Source organism: Halictus rubicundus, chromosome 10, assembly GCF_050948215.1.
Source record: "Halictus rubicundus isolate RS-2024b chromosome 10, iyHalRubi1_principal, whole genome shotgun sequence".
NCBI classification, from domain to species: domain Eukaryota; kingdom Metazoa; phylum Arthropoda; class Insecta; order Hymenoptera; family Halictidae; genus Halictus; species Halictus rubicundus.
In genome coordinates, this window is record NC_135158.1 from 5,992,590 (window position 1) to 6,011,365 (window position 18,776).

The window sequence follows — 18,776 nt, forward strand, 5'->3', positions numbered from 1 at the left end:
TGCGCAGCCACTCAAAAACAGGGCGTGCATCATCGCCTGTAGAATGAAATTGTAACTACATCTTTGTTTTATTTAAGGAATTTGTTAATAATGTTCCTGCTACTCCTTGACATTCAAATGTCATTCAACTATCGATGTAGTATTACGAGAAATTCGGAAGGTAATTCAGCTACAAATGTTTGTAAGCCAGTTCTTATATTATCGTTTTCAATCGAATTTATTATTGATTACACCACATTTTATATGTAGTACGCTGGGGATTTAATGACGTTAATATTGCAAACGGACTTTGAATTGTCACGTCAACCGTGTATAAGAAATGTATCTACATATGTATAATAAATATTCGTGGGACACGCGTTCAATGTGATCTATTTTAAGCGGTCGTTATATAAGAATAAGACCAATTTGTTCGTAATACCTAGATTATTTATTTGTCAACAGTTATAAAATAAATACATCATTCAACTATTTACAAATTGACTATATAATGTAGGAAAATCAAAATCCGTCGGAAAGCGTCACGCTGACATTTTCCGAAAGGTATTATTTTGCCGTTCTCGACGTGTTTTACGTGCGAATTTCGAATCTCTGAACTCGTGATTTGTAAAATTTTATGATCGAGTTTTCTAGCGGTGCTAACCTTACGAGCTAGTTCAACGAATAATGAATTAGAGGTCGTTTCAGAAACATTTTCTAACCTCGTTTTCAAAATAAACTAATGAAATGAAAACATTGACGTTACAGGGACGTGCCCGATGAATTGTTATAGATACTTCATATTGTAATGTCGTGGTATACATATATACTTGTATAATGCGACGATCCAGAAATAACAACAACTTTAATCGCTCGATAATTCGCCTTATAATTTATTCGAATGAGTTGTTTTTAGATCCATCAATCCAGAGTCGCCTAAGAATGCGACGGTGACAATGTAACAGGTGCTATAGAGGTGATCGAACGTTGGATCGATTGTAAAGCTGGCGCCTGTTGTTTAATTAACATGTGTCGCAGGGATTGCGCTTCCTCGCGAAGCGTGATTACCTGTGCCTTTAAAATTGCGTTCTCGTGCTCCAGCATCGTTGCTCGCAACGCGATCTACAAAGTAGGAACGACTTCAAGAATGCACGTAAATACAAAGTGCAAGTACACATGCGTTCCCTAGTCTTTGACTCACGTGATCCTCCCGAATTTTCCGAGCGTCCCGCGACTTTTTCGCGGCCTGGTTATTACGTTTGCGTCTCTCGTAATATTTTTCGTCCTTCTGGTCGTCCGGAATCGGTTTCTTTTCGCTCCTGGGCCGCCGTGACGAATTCGTGATCCCGTTTGTGCCCAAAAAGTGGCGAGTTACCATGCCGCCTGCTTTACCAACAGGTGTTTACCCACGTTAACAATTTCATCATTATCTTTATTAACACACTATCGGCGGGAAGGGTATTAATACCTTTTATGCAGAACGTACGCTAAGTGTTAGTAAAGCACTTGCCAATGCGTGTTTTTTTTTGCACAACTCTTTGTAAGCAACCTTTAGGTTGTTAAGCAACGACGTGACATGGTAACGGGTAACAGATAGCGTGTTAATAATAATAAAAATGCGACAGGTCTGACTGAAATTTATACAGGAACAATGTTTCAGAACGAATATACAGGGTGTGATCGATCTGGCGGTACAAGCCGCAAGAAGGTGAGCCTACATAAACAATTAAGTCGAAAAACAAGTACAATGTATTTTCGTTTAAGGTTTTGTTTTCGAGAAAATCGAGTTTGAAAATTCAGCGAATACGCGTACTAGTAGATACATAGGAATCGGCTGGTGCGTCTGTCCATGACCGACCAATTCTACTTCCTGCAGGTATTAGAGTATGCGAACTCAACGGACCTTCAAACTCATTTTTCTTGATAGGGAAACCTTAAATAATATAACATTATACTTTTTTAGTCAACGTGTTATGAAAGATTTACTCATCAATGAAATACTTTCTTTTTTATATATCGTTCAATACTATTTTATAAATGTTGACGAAATTAAAATACAGCGTGAATATTTTTTTTTTTTAGATAAATGCAAAAACAAATTGCTCCGGGTGAGGATCGAACTCACGACCTTAAGATTATGAGACTTACGCGCTGCCATCTGCGCTACCGAAGCCATTGAAAGCGACGTTTTCGAAAATCAATAAGTATGGTAAATTTTTCACTTTATTAAACCGATGGATTTATTGATCAACTTACCAGCGTTAACATTCGAAAACGGTTGCGGTACGTTTATAGATTGCATTAACGGCGGCACGTTCGATAAAAACGGAGGTGGAAGCAAAGAACCCGGAAGAGAAAAGCTCGCAGATAACCTTGGAGATGTTAATGGCGATGGTGTCCGACCAATCGCTGTATCCCTTGCACCAGGGCTCGCTAAAATATCAGGCTCTCCCAAATTATAGTCCCTGGAACTGTACGGCTCGTATCTGCACAAATCTGTCAATTAGACACGATTATTTGCAACTTATAAAACATTGTTATTTATTCTTCAGGGTAGGGAAACTAATCAAGGCTGTTTTGACCAAGCTATACTCTTGCTTTTCTATCTACGGTAATAAATAAACGGGACACGGACCATGAGCATTGTATACTCGTTATTAATGTGCTTGGCTGTGCAAAATTGATAGTAGGATGAGATCAGCGAGATTTCAAGTAGCATGAGTGCATCCGTATTTTCTTCACTTTCCCTTTTCAGAGCGTGTCTGTCATGTTTGCGACGCAGTTCGGTAATGACGGTGGCTATCTAAGAAAAACGGTCAGGAGAAACTCGATGATTACAAAAATGCAAAAATGTTACTATCACGTGAGCTCCGCGTCCAAAAACCCCCTTGTTCCCACGCACTATGTCCGCTACAAGCTCACAAACATTTCGCAAAAAAGTGCTGTAAGACTTTTCTACCTCTATAGATACAAGAAATATTTTGGGTTGTATTTTTTTGGAACACTGAATTTTATGTTACGACACTTAATCGGTTTCATTGTGTTTAAACTTGTGCTATAGCTTCAAAATAGTATATTGTTTTTGTATTGCGTCAGAGATGGATTGGATTCATTTTGAAGATCTCGAGTACCAACCGCCCCTGTGGCCTAATGGATAAGGCATCGGTCTCCTAAACCGGGGATTGTGGGTTCGAGTCCCACCAGGGGTAATTTATTGATTTTTTATTTTTGCAATTCCAAGGATATTTATTATGTTATCATTTTATTCACCGTTAAGCGAAAACGAAGAACTCAATTTATCTAATGAAGAGAAAATTGTGCAAGCCTAAAAATATTTATAGTTTTATAGTAAACAGTCATATCATTTTTTAACTTTTTTAGTAAACAGTCATATTATTTTTTAACTCTGTATATTTGTTTAGTTAGTACGATTTATGGTTTCAATAGTAATGATCAATTATAAGAATGTGCAGTATGTAAAATTAATAGAAATGTTGCTGGGTGGAAAATCAAGAGAGAAAAAAAAGTTGAATTGTCATGGCATGTTGTAGGTAGGTGCAGCAGGGGTAGGTGGTTGATGAAAAAGATTAAAAAAAAAATAAACCTCCACCGTGACAATGTGTCAATTGCACATTGCCGTGACCAGGATTCGAACCTGGGTTACTACGGCCACAACGTAGGGTCCTAACCACTAGACGATCACGGCTACTGGAGGATTCGGTAACCACTTGGAAATCGGCCAACATCGATGTTCGCATCGACCAACTTGTTCACTTGTCCGTGACTTTAGGAATCTGTATCGCGTACTTACAACTTAAACGAAGTATAAAACTTCGTAATAACAAACAAATATAAAATTGAGGCTCTATTGATAAGTAGACTGCGGATTTGATGCATTTATAACAAAAATGAGTAGATGAAATATATAGGTACAAAGCGAATGGACATTTATTTCAAGCACTTGTACTACGAAATACAGAACAATTAGGTATTGAATAATTTTTATTCGGTTGCTTCATGTTCAACGAAGTAGGAGGTAAATAAATCTAAACATTAGATCATTCAAGTAGGTTGGTAATAAATCATACTAAAGTAAAATGTATGCATTGTGAGAAGCAACACAAGTCCAAGAATAATAATGAATAGACTACGGATTTTTATGGACAACAAACTTAAAGAGCTAAACAGAAATTTCTTTCTTCCTGTAATAATTCTGATAAGCCGACACTGATACGTCGTAGCTCTTAAATTATTTTAATCTCTCTCCTGCTTTCAATTGCACCTACTCATTTTTACCATAAATGCATAAAATCCGCAGTCTAATAATGAATATATAATTTCAGGTGAAACAATATAAGATACGGCATCGTTGAATGATTTTGTCAATTACCTGAGGACGGCGCGAACAGGCTGTAACTTCTTAAGAGATGTAACGCGGAGAACGCGCTGGAAACAGTGCTTCCAGTGCAGATCGTTCTTGCGGGTGCGTGGGAGGTCATTCCTTCTGGAGTCCTCTAATATTTCTGGTCACTGATAGATTCACGAAATTCCGAACAATATCCATAAAATACAAAGAGCAACCAATCCCGCAGAGTTGTTCAAATTATGCGGTAGAAATGCTCCTCAAACTGTCCATTTATTGGTAAAAACTTGCAACCATCCTTTCAATTTTAATGTAACAGTATCTTGAGAGGTAGCTGGATGATCTTGAAGAATGTCCGACTCCATTTCATGCTGATCTTGATATCCAGTTATAGAAACGAGTCCAACAAAATCTTCGGTAACATAAGATTGCTAAACCGGTGACTTTTATCGTTACTTTCTTTATCCTTCTTATAATGTCAGAAATTGTAAGCTCGATTTCAACGGTATTTTATGGTGCAGGTATCAAAGAAGTTTCAAAGAAGGGTGTCTTCCGCTACGTTCTTCGAAGTAGAGCAGAACTTATCTACGTCGGTGTTCTCGGAGCCTGTTGACGTTTCGCGTCACGTGCTGCTTTGCCGCATACCTCGCCACCAGAAGAATTTCCAATTCGTCGTCGCAAGGGGTGATACCCGCCCCTCGGTGCATGCGCAACACCGTGCAGAACGGTTGTTCCGCCCCTGGAGCATTAGGGGCGAGCAACCGTGCCGGGCTTCAAGTGGTCAACGAAGGCAAAAGCCAGCCGCCGGACTGACCAATCCCGGGGAAAAGCAATTGTTCACCCCTAAGCGTATCACGACCCTAATCTGCCATCCGTTGCGATAACAGGTCGTCCGGCTTTTCGCGTCTTGCATGACTGAATGACCGAAGATTAGGATTGGTGAAAATCGTTCTAGAACCCTTTGAAACTTTTTTTCGAACGGAGCAAGACGCTAGGACCTATTAGCAAATGAAAAGCTTCTTTGACTAAATAGCGTTCAGCATTGCATGAAAATTATCAAATATAATTGTTAAACTTTGGAGATCTCAGGCTTCTAGGTATAACTACTTACTGAAGTAGATTTCTTTAAATTTGAATAATCAGTGTATTATCTGTAGTGTCTGTCACTCTGAGAAAAGTATTTTTAATATTTTAAAAATTCACGTCCGATGATCCGAAAATGGACTAAAGCTTAATTGTTTTTTAACAGTAAACGGTAATTGACTTTCGTGCAACAATGTTCGCTTATTTGTATTTATGATTTCATACGCAAGGACGTGTTCCACCCCCGCGAAACAGAAAGCTACGTGTGTCTAATGTCTCTGGGACAATCGGCAGCTGACACGTTGCTACCGCCCACAAATGTTTAATGGGTCGGTAATTATTATGAAGTAAATTAGACGACGACGGCCAACACTGAAAGGGGGGTTGCAACATTGATGAGGACGCTCACGTACTTGGAATTGTTTTTAGTCGACCTCATCAATGTTGCAGTCGCGTTTGTTCCGTCCAAGCTTTTAATTAACGACCCAACGATCGATTGCTTTACGATGTCGACGAACCTCCTGCAACACGATGCAACAACAACAACAACGTTCAAATCGATGATACATATTCAGGGAAATTTTCTGTATCTACATACTATACCCCGGCGGACTCGATCATTGATCAAAGTTCCAAGCAAAACGAAACGCAAGGTAGCGAAGCTAATGTTTGTGATTTACACGTAAAGTTTGAAGAAATTACATATCTGCAATTATACACGGAAAGTTTCCAGGTGCGACGGGGATTTACGGTGCCGCATGTCCCGTTTCGTGTCTCAAAAAGGGACGAGCAATTTGGAGTATATCGCCTGTTCAAATTTAAGCCGACGGGGGTGAGCGAGCATCGCGGGTTAAATAACGCCATTTGTTATCGTAATATCTAATTTGGTAGTGAAGGGTGATGCGCCTCTGCCATGTGGCCGAAATCTCACGAGGCCGCAGTACTGCTGTCTTAGGAACAACAGTTAACTGCCGGCAAGTTCGGCAGGTGTGCTGCAACAAGAAACGATACGAATGATTTCTCGACAAATATTTCACTCGAGATCTTCCCACACCACCTACAACGATAAACAATTTAAATAAACAGCACTCGTTCATTTACTACATATTTAAAGCTTTTAAAAATATTTAAACATAGCGTTATTGTATTCTGAGTCTACAGACATTGGTGGAGAAAATCAAATTCTGTTAACACTTTACCAGAAGACTGTTAACACGTTCGCTGCAACGTATCTCGCTTATGAGATATTAATTAAATCATAATTGTTACTGCCACTGAAAAATACACGAATAGCCTTTCAAGAATTAAAGATCACAAATGAATTCTTTACTATTAAAAATAAACAGCGCAGTCATTGAAAAATCTTTTCACATGCTTTCAGTATAAGTAAGCTGTTAAAAAATCCTTAGCCGTGAACCACAGCTAAAAATGATCGATAAAGACGTCGAGACAAACGTTCTTATTTATAGTTTCGGTACACCTTGATATTCCCCGGGAATTCTTACGCGGAGCGTTTATCATTTCGATTTGTGTAATGTAATTCAACGTTTCAGGGCTTATCAGAACCAGCTATTTTCTCGCGGAGTAATTACGCGCCGGCCGGTAGATCGTAGATCGTAAAAGGATTGAGTAAACCGGTGGCGGGATCGCTCGATCGAGCGTCCTTCCTTTAGAGGAAGGGGGCGAGAGCAATCATCTAGATTGTCCCGACATTACGAGCGGCGTTCTCGTCGCTTCGTTGGACGCTCGTTATCATTATGTGGCTAGGATTCGTGATAGCAAACGCCACCCCCCGTGATCGGCCGGCCTCGCCGTTCTCTCGCTTGGTCTGCTCGTGCGAACCCGAACACCTGTCCGCGACCATCAGGTAACGTGACATCACGTCATGTGACCTGCTGCGCCTCGGGAACCCCTTGAGCACCCGCGAGGAGCCGCGACCTCGCGGCTAATCCGCCTAATCGCTGTCCTGGAAACGACGGGGAGCACACCCGAACGATATTGTCGCGGCCCGCCATCGAGTTCTGCGCCCTTCCCTCTTTTTATGCGCTGTTACTCGGAGCTGGGTCAGCCGGGGTAAATGCACCATCATTATTATCATTATTATGTTCATAGCGAACGCCTCTCTTCAACCCCTGAGGGCGGAAAGCATTGTAACAACCTGAAAAATAGACGCATTTTGTATTAACCCCTTGCATTGGCGTACAGAATGAAGGTCATGCAATTCAATTTTATTAGTAAATCAAGGATTTCATGCATTTATGTGTTAGAAAAATTCGTATAGACTGCCCTTTTCCGAGGTTCTGGGGTAAGTGCTGAGCGGTCTAACACAGTCCTCTTACCAGAAGGCACCCTTGCCTTCCCTCACTCCGTGGCCAGATCCTTCATAAGGACTATCTTTGTTCTTTAAGATAGCAGTACGACGTCGGGTCGCCTGCCAACTTTCCAAACATGTGTCAACGAATGCGCCCCATCGAGTACCTGAACAACTTCGAGTTGCCAGACATCATCTGGAGTTTGTCCGTCGACAGGAACTACGGCTTCGAGAGGCTACGCGAACCCCCGACCCTACCATAAATTAACCGAAAGCGCACTAGCGTCGGGCTATCTGCCTTCGATTTCTCCCAAAAACAAACTGTCGCTAACATATGACCCAAACGGATAGGTCAATGGATGGAGAAGAATGAAGAATAAAGTGAACCAAGGTACGAAAGGGAAGAGAGTATAAATAACGATGTAAATAACGATCAGAGTGCTTGTCATCAATTGTTATCAATCAGTGTGAACTGCCAACTAATTTCTCTGTTTCTAGATCCCCATGGCCGTCATCAAGACCCAGCGGAATCTTCGAAAGGGTGGAATTCATCCGAAGATACGCAGTTCTGCCTCAACAAGTATTCCGCTGGTCGTCCCGGCGCGGCGGAACTTCCGTTCTCCGTATGCAAGGCGAATCAACACGAACGAGTGTCACGCACAACACCGTGTCCTACACCGGTGAACGACAGGGTGGCGAGGGGGTCGCGTGTCTGCCCCTTAATTTTATCCTACGTCCCGGTTCACCTCCTTCGCGTAGCTTCCTTTCACCCCTGCAAACGGAGTCACGAATCGCGACGCCCGGTTGTTTCACAACACGAGCAAAGTTATCTCATCAAGTCGTCACGAGGACGCGCCTCGACCCCCTGCCAGCCCCGTTTGCATCCCCGCCTGCGCCCTATGTTGCAAAAGACGCGATTAAACTTTTTCTTGTTTCGCCGCTCGGCTATTTACGGTCTCGCTTCGCCCTCTTAGGGGTACGTTCGGTGTCAGGTGTACCGATTAGCGGTTTTCTTGCTCTGTTACCTCGTTTCCGCTTCTTCCCCTGCTATCCACCAGGAAAATTGTTCTTCCTTTGTCCCATTTTGAACTTTCTTCGAATTGTTCGTTCGGACCTTGGAATTGTTTATCGTATCTCGTTGACAATGCTGCGGGAACGCTGATATTCACCAACTTGAAGCCTCAATGAACAATCCTATCGTCGTGAAAGTATATCCAAATCTTCTCTTTTTGTCTTTCTCTCTTACTTTCCAGAGATGCGAAAGATAATTAACGCACTGATCATAGGACGATCTGATATTTATGAATCTTCTTTACACCGAAGGGTTGAAAAGCTGTAGGAGTTTACAAGAAGATTGGGTTCTCTTGTTCCAGATTTCAGATTTATATCCAGAAATGTATATTCCTATAGAAATCTTTTTGTTGCTCAGGTTTTTCGGTCTACGTGGGAAAATAAAAGGAGCCGCACGAAGTAGAACGCGCTCAGACGATTTCCCGACTTCTTTTTTTTTCCCCCTCGCATTTCGGAGAAGGTTGTTTCGCGTACGATAAGAACGACGAGCCAAAAATTGCCTTGACGAGTGCGGATAAGAACCGTGCCGGCGCGGTAAGCCACAATTTGCCGACAGCCTGGGAACCGGAGGGTTGTGCTTGCCTTCCATGCCGTATACGGGACCAAACAGCCTAAATGATTAAGTTTTAGGTGTTGAAGAATCGCTGTTCCAATTAATCCACTTCGGGATCAACGAATTTGTATTTGGTTCGAGCGTGAAGGCAAAGGTCACGAGGGTTCGTTGGCACAAATCAACCTATTCTTGGTGGCTTAAAATTGTGATTACATATTTCGTGTGGAAGTAAGGACTTCTTTTAAACTGATTACCTTTACAGGTAAAAATCCGCTGAATTGCGTACGCCATCGCTCGAATTTCTCGAGATGCCATTGGAAGCAGCGGTGCAACGCGTTCGGGGAAGATGAAAGAGGAGAGTGCTGTATAGAAAGTTCAAATTCCAGCGAGTACCCTGCGAACAGAAAGAAAGTAATATTGCCGGTCGATGTGGCACACCGTGTAATTTCATTCTAATATCGTTGAAGCGGTATTAAGCATGCCGGTGGTCGGATAATTCCCGGCAATTGGCAGAGCCGCGTTCGAGGCGCACCGTCCATTGGAAAAGAGAGAGAACGTTTCCGTGTGCGGACATCGTCCAGCGGTTGGCTCTGATTAATATTTTACGCAAACAGGTTCCCCCGTCCCACGATCAGAAGCTCCTCCTATATTTTTTTCCTCGCCGCCTCAACACACCGCCCCCTGACCGCACGGTGCCAGCGTTATTTCAATTGCAAATCGATAGAGCCGCGCGGTAAACACAGTCACAGACCGAAAACTTCCCGAGCTCATGTAATAACATGAAGGCGAGATGGTGCCGATAGGCTCTTAACAAATGGGCCGATCTAGCGCGTCGATCCGACACGTTCGTGACCGTGTTCGATAACGACAAACGCGTGATGAATGTGGATCCATGAATCCCGAAGAAGAACAGCGATTTTTCAAAACGTTGCTGACGATATTGTAATCGATTACAGGAATGACGAAGATAAATGTGGCAGAAACAATTGCTCAAAGCACGATAATAAAACGTTCTCGCGAATTATGGAAGAGCTATTATGCGAAATTTATGCGAAAAATTAAATTAAATTTGAGAAATTAATTATTGTTAGGATCCCTATTTGGGGATGGCGGCGCTTGGAATGCATTTAGTTTCTTTTATACCACTCCTTAGTGCAATCCACGATCCCAAATGGAGATCATGGTGCCTAATGGGTTAATCAACGAAATGCAATGACGATGAATAGACTTCGTCGCTACGTACGAACAATTTTATGGTCGAATTCTTGAACAGTGCACGAGTTCACATTGAAATATCATTGCAGATGATAGTCTGCAGATTCACGCGACTCGCAGCAAACTGAGAAATTGGTCGAAGTTCCGTCAATGTCAAATGATCATGGAGAACTCTAGACGCGGAGGATTGTCGGATACAGAGGCGACGAAGATGCTCGACAAAATCCTTGAAGAGGACGAAGAGGCTCGAGACGAAGAAACATCGATGTCTTGTCCATGCGTGGGAGAAGATTGTACTATGAGGGTTTAAAATGCACTATACATACATTCTTCTAAAATATTAATCTTCTGAACAGAATTGGATTTCTATTGGATAATTAATGTTTGCAGAGAGTTTGCGATTGCATGCGAATCGCGGAGAACTCGTCGAGATTCTCGTTGAGGGTGATGGAGGCGATGCGATCGTTGCAGCACGAGGAGGATGCGTTTCTGCCCTCGTGCAGCGTCGAGGATATAGTCGGTTATATCGTCGAAAATTATCGCGACGACGGTGACCTTTACGCTCAGGTGCGGACCGCGCTGAAACAGGTCTGTTCCCAAGGGTTAGTTCTACGTCAGCCAAAGCGGCGAAACAACACAGAACACAGCACGCGTTGCAGGCGAAAATGTGTCTCGCGTGAGACACGATCGCGTTTCAAGGCAACTGCAAAGCGTTTATCTCATTCGAAGACCCCGTGCATCTATCGACCGATTTCCGCCTGCGGTTCACCCTGTTAATTGTAACGCCTTCCCCTGCTGATGCAACCGTGTTACCTCAAACTTATCTTTCTCCTTATCTCGAACTACGGAGATCTGTATAGCAAAATAAAAATTGTCTGCGTACATTGTACAAGACAGGGGCCAAATAGGAATGTCATTCTTTAATAATCTTAACAAGACAGGGAAATAGTACATTCTAAAATATTGTAAAATTCTTTTCTACCAGATTCGTCATGCAACTGTTAGAGGATGAGTACCACCTGATTGGACCGGACGCCATTTCGATGAACAAGGTCACATGTTCGAGGAAACGAGGCGACTGCCTCTTATCCTCAACGCCGAAAGCTGCCCCGAAGCGGCGGAAGAGAGATGAGGACGATTGTATCTGCGAGGAGTCTACCGATGACGAAACAGTATTGGAAAATACGCGTCGGAGATCGCCTCCCAGAAGAGCTCGCCGTAGGCGAACGAGGATTCTCGATGTAGAAACGGGAGAGGATGTTGGCGAAGAGGAAGAAGAAGACGCTGCATTCGATACCGATGACGAGGATGTAAGAAAAACATTTTCCTCTGCGTGACAATAACGAGACAAAGTATCTGGTATCTTCTGTCCTTTCCTTTCCGTAAAATGAGTTCTCGGAGAGGTCGCTTTCATTTGTATCTGTTTAATTGTAGGCGAAATTAGATAACAGACAAGAAAGCACAACCGGAAACGGGAAATACACAGGCAGAACGTATTTGCTCGACAAAAAGAAACGCGCAGGACTGGCACGGTACACTCCGATAAATTTATTTAGGAGAAGAAGCGCGAGGATTCAAGAACGAAGCGCGAGAGGAGAAAATGGCGACGCGACGGCGCATGAAGAGTCAACCAGGAGTGAAACGTCGAAGAAAAGAGACGAACACGATTCTATAATTGAAGGAACGTTGTCGGATGACTTGAACGATGCTCGTCAGGAACCTCGTAGTCGAATCCAAACGACGAAAGATGACGAGCGCGATGAAGAACTCAAACAATGGATAAAACGCTGCCAGGCGGAGTGCGTGCGACAAGGCAGACGACCAAGGAATAATTAAACGATTGATTAACGATTCTGAATGGAACAATTTTTGACATTCATATTTTCGATTATTTATATCAATTAATTTCCACTTTGCGATTTGAACATTTTAGTGTAACTGAAAAATGAGAAAAGGAAATCATTGTGTTCTATTTCGCAATTTATTTCTCGTTCCGTGTAATTTTTTCGATTTTTATGCTTGATTAAATTTAAGTTCGAAGATCGTTCGTCCAGTAACTTTTAGATTAATCGGCGATGTAGTTCCAAAGATGGTGAAAGTCGAAGGATCCTTCCGGTTCGGTCGGTTGGTATTAAATATCCGGAACTCACGGCGAATGAAAGTGCATCCCGTATGTAATTTCTGGCATCGTTATACTCTAAACATGAGAAAAGTCTTGGGTACAATTTAGTTGTTAGATGGGCAATTTCTATGCTAATGAGGTTGTATTGAAAATGAACAGGAAAGAGGATGAATTCGTCTCTGTCTGCTAATAGTAGTATTCTTTTTAAATGTAATCTCTCCTGTATGAACCTAGAATATTTGCCCACTTTTAGTTAATACCTGCGGTTATATATTTACGCGTATGGATACTCCGTTTCCTTTTATTACTTTTGCGAAATTTATAGCAAGCATTGTTGCGTTGCTTTCGAATGCTATTCGAATGAGAAACTTTTCTCAAGTATTTGTACACCAGGTCGGTCACGGTTGATCTCTGATCCTGTCGTTGAAGATTGTACTCGGTATGTTTCAGCCGTGGTCCGAATCTATTTACCATTAATTAAATATTAAAGATTCATCGCAAATTAATCGATCCTTGTTCCTTTAAGAATTAAATTTTACGCGATTTCTTGTTTCCTCGGGTTTCTTCGTTCTTCAACTTCCTGTCGATGACTTCTCTTTTTCAGCGTCATTTAGAATTTGAAAATATAAGAAAAGGGATTTTTATCTGTGATGGAATTCTGATTAATACATCATTTTTTTTAATTTAGACACATTTTCCCAATGTTTCCGTTTGAAGCACAGACGAAGTATAAAGTAGTAGACCAATCGCCCAATGTATTTTTCTGTCAAACGATTATGGAGTTCGAGAACCGCATTACCATTTTTCTGTTGGGCTCAATGTTACCGATAATTCATGAGTTTACGTTTGTTAGTTCGAATCGACTATTAAAAAAAAATCGATTGCAATGTCTCTTTCCTAATGATCCACAGATACGTAAAGCAACGTATATCCTTTTCCTCCATTCTATTATACTATATATGAATATTTAAATTAAGAAAAATGAATATTAATTTTCTTGCATAGTTCACTAGCTGACCGTTCTATTTGAGTGTCTGTGATTTGAGTAGATGACGCGAGAAAACAACAACAGATTTATTTCTTTCCTTTTTTACCAACAAACGATGCTAAAGTTGTTGATAGAGTGACAGAACGTAGTTAGACAGAAAGCTAGGCGTAGCGCTGCTAGAACGATGACAGTATGTAATCATATGTAGTTTACATCATGGTGGCATCGTAATTGTCAACACCGATCAATCAGAGCATAATGTCTAACAAGGTATTGCCACGTTCTATTTGAAAGAAATGATCCTAAGTTTCTATTTATGCACCCATCAATTATGCGCGTTATTCACTTTGCACGCATCATTCAAATTTTCATTAAGAATTTATTCTTCACTTAAACTATCAACCTCGAATCTATTGACTTTTGTTGAAATGTCACGATAATCACACATAAATACAGTTCCATACATATGATTCATCCATCATGATAATGCTAAATCTAATCATGTATAAATATTCGAAATCGATAAAAAAAAAAACATATGAAAACTCTAACGATTTCTGTATTTCAGGGTGCAATTAGAAAGGTTTCAACCGTCAAAGATGCACTCCAATCGAACCGTAAATCTAAATCGAAAACTTCGTTACCTTCTAGAGAGTTGGAGAACTCTGAAAAAACTGACTCAAAGTCAGAGAAGAAGCCTGAAAGGATAGGAAACAGCAGCAAACCTTCTAGATCAATGCAAAATGTACAATCAAGTAAAAGTAGTACGAGGCAAACAGTTAGGTCATCGCAAAATAAATCTGTAAGAGAAAGTTTGTCCTCTGCAGCTATGTTAAATACTAGTTCCCCTAAAATGTCTGTAACATCTAAAATGACATCTGATCCTGCAAAAAGATCGAGTAGCAGTACTACCTTAAAAAACAGTAGATCATCTACTGGAAGAGTACAGAGTAATTACACGGAGAAAAGAGGATTGAGTACGATATACGTGCCACCATCCCTTTCAACAAAACTTAGTTCTAAATCGGTCAATAAAGACACAAGATTTGTACAGAGGGAAGAAGAGAAAGCAAAAAGAAACTCTAGTCATACAGGAGAAAGTAAATCGAGATCTAAGTCCAGACAGCGTAAACTCTCCAGAACATTGAGTCCTAGCGAAATAAAAATGTTGCATTCGGCTACAAGCAGATCAGATTCTACACAAAGGAATCAGAGCAAGAAGAAGCCACCCGATACTTATCAGATGGACAATGAAGATGATTACGAGGATGATTTCGAGGTATGGTATAATAATTGAATTAAATCGTTTTCATTCAACATACTAATCAAATTAATACACTTTTCAGGACTATGAATCCGATTTTCAAGAGTGCACAGATAGCGAGTCGAGCGAAGTTACAGAGGAAACAAGCACTCATAGTAATTCTCCACTGGACCCCATTGAAATGCGTACTGCCAAACAAGTACATACACTCATTTACTTCACTATAGGAGAGTATGAAAGACGAAAGTGGTTGCTTCGAATTATTATTTTGTTCCAGCAAAAAGTTGTTAATAGCGCCGACCAACAAAAAGAGGAGGAGCAAATGCATGATTCTGGTCACTACGAACTTACGGAAGCTCGGCAAAGAGCAGCGAGGATAGAATCCATTTCAAGCGATCAAAAACTATCTTCGCTTCTTGAATTACGGCAACCAGTTAACAAAACTTATAGGTTTGTTCTGAGTAGCATAAAATTTCAAGAGAATTAAATTGGTTGTGTTGTATCATTGTATCATTTCATCATTAAATGACTGCGCACTTATCGGATAATTGTTGGTGTAACATTTATTTGAATAGTAATTTAAAGTATCTTTTTTTATATAGCGAGGACAGATTAGGCGAAACTAAATCGTTACCGTTGTCCGACGAAGGCTTCGAAGATAGCCGTTCCGGTGATTTTACAAAATCGCCACCGCTATCGCAAATTTCATTTATCGATTTTCGTAAAACCAAACAGCCTCAAAAAGCGAAGGTAATGTTTGTAATGCATAACAGCTTAGCTCTAACTACAGTAATTATCGCCTTTAGAAGTCCAAGAAGAATGTGAGCAGAGGCGACGAATTGCTGGAAATGATTAAGTTAGATGTCATGGAGTGGTCTCTGCTAGAGTGTTCGCCTATACCGTACGAAGAATTTATTCGAAACTATGGAAAACTGAATGCTCAGCAAGTATGTAAATTATATAATAATAGTAACTATTTTTCTATTTCATATTTTTATTTGCTGTTTCATAGATATCCACACAAACTGGAGAAGACAATATAGACGTAGAAACGCAAACAGATAAAATCACATTCAAAAATAAATGGACTCAATTCCCAATAACTTGTAGAAGCAATTTGCGAACTAAAAAGGACTTGGATTTGTTTCGTCTGGTTTGTGAAATCATTTGTACATTTCACTGTTAATAGGAAACTAAATAATAGTAAAGTATTGCAATTTGTAGGATCAATACGGTGTTGGCAACGACATTGACGACTTAGATTCTGTAAAGTCTTTATCATCGCCATCTTTCGATACAGTGAGATTAAACGATTTCGTAAACCGAGCTGGAAGAGTGATGTTGTCGCTGTTGGAAGAAAGGAGATCCGGTGGGAATGTGTTCAAAAACGAGGAAGAAATAGCATTTGGCGACGGTGTCGTTAAACTTTCTATAGATTCGGTCACGTTTTTGGCTGGCAGAGCAGTGACAATAATTCATTATTCAGATAATTTGGGCAAGATCTTACTAACCATTCATTCTCCGACCGAAGAGGTACAAATTAATAATATGTTTTAAAAGAGTTTAAACGTAGAGGAAATGGAGGTTAATGTATAATAAATTGTTAAACAGGAAATTGAGACATCCAACAAGCAAGATTATATAACCGACTGTTGCATTGGTTGCGTTTGGAATATTGCTGAGCCATCGATGCCCATTAAACTATTGTACTCGTCTTGCCCCATTACAGCATGTTCTTTCCACTTGACAAATTATAATGTTGTATTTGCTGGACTGCAGGATGGGTATTTCTCATCTTCGATTATTTCAAATCGTACTTTACATTTTAGTCAAACTAATGCAGATTTAAAACAATAGATCGATTAGTCTTTGGGACTTGAAGGAAGACGAGATGTGGCATCCAAAAGTTACAGACAAGGCCAATGAATTGGATTGGACGATACGAATGCCTACTTACACAACGACAGCTAATGCAGAAATAAATACTGATAATTCGCAAATAGTTGCAATACGAATATTATCGAAACTCGAAGAAAAATCTTTCGAAAGACGTAACAATCAATTCGTACCTATCCAGGTTTGTTTGAACTTGTTCCCCGTGTTAGTCGATAACAATGCTTGCAATATTAATATTTTTGTATTACTTGATATAATAGATATGTAGCTTAAATGAAAAAGGTTCTCTTATTATATGGAGCGTTTTACACAGCATGGGATTAAATATCGATGATTTAGGACTGTCTTATTGGGGTAGTATAAGACTCGTTAAAAGTCAAGAACTGCTTTTGCCGTGTGATAATGTCAAAAAGTAAATATTTCATAACAATCTCTATGTACTGGCTTGTATTTATCTTACTAACATCCATTAACTCTTTAGAAGAATCAGTGCAGCTGCTTTTCTTGACATGCATGTGGATCGTGTTGATAGCAACCATTTCTATATTGCCACTAACAGTAGCAACGTTTTGCATGCTACCTGCATTGGTAACAAAGCTAGTCCTTCTATGTACAAAAAGTTCGATACTAGTAAGTTGTCGTGTATACCATTCGCGACTTGCGAATAATAAATTATTAATTAACTTGATTGAATTTTCTAGGTCCCTGCGGCAACATAAACTGTATAGAAACATGCCCATTTGAACAGTCGTTTTTCTTGGTAGGGCTTTTACATGAATATTTATTAGAGGTGTAAGAGAACCTGGAAAATGTCGGGTCGGTCCCAAATAAAATTCTCGACCCAACGTTTTCGTGTTCTCGCACACCTCCAATATTTGTCTTTTTTGAATGCAAATTTTTTTAAATCAATTTTGTCTTCATCACAGGTCGGTTGTGACGATGGTACAATTCGATTACATTGTTTGAACATTGAGAAACCAATTTTGCAATTGAAAGATGAAAATAACATGTACAGTATTACGTCTCTACAGTGGTCGAAAACAAAACCATTTACGATTTTCGTACTTGACAATAATTGGCGGTAATGGAGTTCGAGAAAAACAATTTCTTTCACTACTTACTTTGTTTAGCTGCATAAATTAATTTGTTTAATTAATCATATTTTAGGATACACATATGGGATTTAAGTCACAGTGACATATGCCCAATGCATACAGTAAATATGCGAAAATGTGGATTCATAAATAGTATGCAATTATCATCTTGCAAAACTGAGAAAGACATGAACCATCAGTGTCTGGTATGTTAAATTATTTGTATATTACAATTTTCGTGAGTAGAATGTACAATAATGTATATTTTAGGCTTTTGGAACGGAAGCCGGAAATGTAGAAATACACAAATTAAAACCAGACTTCTGTCACTCAAAGAAAGAAGATTATTTGCAAGAATTAAATACTTTTATGCGATACGTTGCGATTTTATAATTGACCTCGAGATCGTTATCGGATAACGGAGAACATACTGAAATATTTTGTACTTCCAACATATATTTATGTTCTGCAAGTAACTGGAGCATATTTACTTGGTGTTTAATCCAAGACAGTCTTATGATCACCGTATAAAAACTGTAACGTTGCATTGCAAACTAGAAAAAGTCCTAGAAAATGTACTGATCCGTCCAGAAACAATTTTTAATCTATGATATTAATTTAAGGAACAGAAGTCACGATTTATACAAAAGTGTTATTATTTATTGCACAGTATTCACGTTCTTACAAATAAATTCGCTCATAAATTGTATACAAATCAGTTTTATAAATAAGAACCGTTTTAAATAATGTGCAATTAATAAATGATAAGTTTCTGTTATATATTTCACTGAACATAATTTTATCCACAGACTTATTGAATAAAGTTTTTATTGCAAA

At 39.9% G+C, this 18,776-nt stretch overlaps 4 protein-coding genes, 1 long non-coding RNA gene and 3 other non-coding genes across 10 annotated transcripts; 4 read left to right on the plus strand and 4 right to left on the minus strand.

The window, feature by feature from the left end:
• Positions 1 to 16: 16 nt before the first annotated feature.
• LOC143357932 (uncharacterized) lies at positions 17 to 4,503 on the minus strand. 2 transcript variants are annotated; one of them, XM_076794659.1, is made up of 4 exons: positions 4,370 to 4,503; positions 2,236 to 2,475; positions 1,181 to 1,362; positions 17 to 1,101 (listed from the first exon to the last, which is right to left on the minus strand). In XM_076794659.1, the coding sequence occupies exons 1-4, from the start codon at positions 4,476 to 4,478 to the stop codon at positions 916 to 918; spliced, it is 717 nt and encodes a 238-aa protein (XP_076650774.1). In that variant the 5' UTR covers positions 4,479 to 4,503; the 3' UTR covers positions 17 to 915. The 2 variants fall into 2 exon arrangements, with proteins under 2 accessions (XP_076650774.1, XP_076650772.1); XM_076794657.1 differs by having other exon boundaries at positions 1,181 to 1,365.
• LOC143357934 (uncharacterized) lies at positions 1,286 to 2,375 on the plus strand. Its single transcript, XR_013082903.1, has 4 exons — positions 1,286 to 1,377; positions 1,640 to 1,687; positions 2,062 to 2,188; positions 2,275 to 2,375. It is a non-coding gene; the product is annotated as an uncharacterized LOC143357934 (long non-coding RNA).
• Trnam-cau (transfer RNA methionine (anticodon CAU)) lies at positions 2,080 to 2,152 on the minus strand. Its single transcript has one exon. It is a non-coding gene; the product is annotated as a tRNA-Met (tRNA).
• On the plus strand, positions 3,116 to 3,188 carry Trnar-ccu (transfer RNA arginine (anticodon CCU)). The gene has a single exon. It is a non-coding gene; the product is annotated as a tRNA-Arg (tRNA).
• On the minus strand, positions 3,614 to 3,685 carry Trnah-gug (transfer RNA histidin (anticodon GUG)). Its single transcript has one exon. It is a non-coding gene; the product is annotated as a tRNA-His (tRNA).
• Positions 4,504 to 5,417: 914 nt separating the features above from the next.
• LOC143357933 (uncharacterized) lies at positions 5,418 to 7,597 on the plus strand. 2 transcript variants are annotated; one of them, XR_013082902.1, is made up of 3 exons: positions 5,418 to 5,772; positions 5,855 to 6,078; positions 6,159 to 7,597. XR_013082902.1 is itself a non-coding variant. In XM_076794660.1 (2 exons), exons 1-2 carry the CDS (start codon positions 5,821 to 5,823, stop codon positions 6,306 to 6,308), a joined length of 408 nt encoding a protein of 135 aa, XP_076650775.1. In that variant the 5' UTR covers positions 5,418 to 5,820; the 3' UTR covers positions 6,309 to 7,597. The 2 variants fall into 2 exon arrangements, 1 of the variants encoding a protein (XP_076650775.1); XM_076794660.1 differs by having other exon boundaries at positions 5,418 to 6,078.
• A 4,454-nt stretch (positions 7,598 to 12,051) lies between these two features.
• Positions 12,052 to 13,172, minus strand: LOC143358032 (uncharacterized). Its single transcript, XM_076794868.1, has 2 exons — positions 12,958 to 13,172; positions 12,052 to 12,772 (listed from the first exon to the last, which is right to left on the minus strand). Exons 1-2 carry the CDS (start codon positions 13,169 to 13,171, stop codon positions 12,636 to 12,638), a joined length of 351 nt encoding a protein of 116 aa, XP_076650983.1. The 5' UTR covers position 13,172; the 3' UTR covers positions 12,052 to 12,635.
• A 705-nt stretch (positions 13,173 to 13,877) lies between these two features.
• LOC143358027 (cytoplasmic dynein 2 intermediate chain 1) lies at positions 13,878 to 18,776 on the plus strand. Its single transcript, XM_076794857.1, has 16 exons — positions 13,878 to 13,955; positions 14,254 to 14,964; positions 15,032 to 15,148; positions 15,227 to 15,399; positions 15,552 to 15,699; positions 15,756 to 15,896; positions 15,962 to 16,102; positions 16,174 to 16,482; positions 16,561 to 16,733; positions 16,807 to 17,026; positions 17,106 to 17,257; positions 17,327 to 17,475; positions 17,547 to 17,605; positions 17,772 to 17,926; positions 18,013 to 18,145; positions 18,210 to 18,776. Exons 1-16 carry the CDS (start codon positions 13,944 to 13,946, stop codon positions 18,330 to 18,332), a joined length of 2,916 nt encoding a protein of 971 aa, XP_076650972.1. The 5' UTR covers positions 13,878 to 13,943; the 3' UTR covers positions 18,333 to 18,776.

Bases quoted from the DNA above. Each gene is read 5' to 3' on its own strand.
- LOC143357932 (XM_076794657.1), bottom strand. From the start codon at position 4,478: ATGACCTCCCACGCACCCGCAAGAACGATCTGCACTGGAAGCACTGTT. The intron at 2,476-4,369 runs GTAATTGACAAA...TCTAATTGACAG, and splicing joins CCTGTTCGCGCCGTCCTCAG to ATTTGTGCAGATACGAGCCG. The intron at 1,102-1,180 runs GTGAGTCAAAGA...CCTACTTTGTAG, and splicing joins GGAAAATTCGGGAGGATCAC to ATCGCGTTGCGAGCAACGAT.
- LOC143357933 (XM_076794660.1), top strand. From the start codon at position 5,821: ATGAGGACGCTCACGTACTTGGAATTGTTTTTAGTCGACCTCATCAAT. The intron at 6,079-6,158 runs GTAGCGAAGCTA...GAAAGTTTCCAG, and splicing joins CAAGCAAAACGAAACGCAAG to GTGCGACGGGGATTTACGGT.
- LOC143358032 (XM_076794868.1), bottom strand. From the start codon at position 13,171: ATGGTAAATAGATTCGGACCACGGCTGAAACATACCGAGTACAATCTT. The intron at 12,773-12,957 runs GTATTAACTAAA...TCTCATGTTTAG, and splicing joins GCGTAAATATATAACCGCAG to AGTATAACGATGCCAGAAAT.
- LOC143358027 (XM_076794857.1), top strand. The intron at 15,149-15,226 runs GTACATACACTC...ATTTTGTTCCAG, and splicing joins AAATGCGTACTGCCAAACAA to CAAAAAGTTGTTAATAGCGC. The intron at 16,734-16,806 runs GTATTTCTCATC...TTAAAACAATAG, and splicing joins TTTGCTGGACTGCAGGATGG to ATCGATTAGTCTTTGGGACT.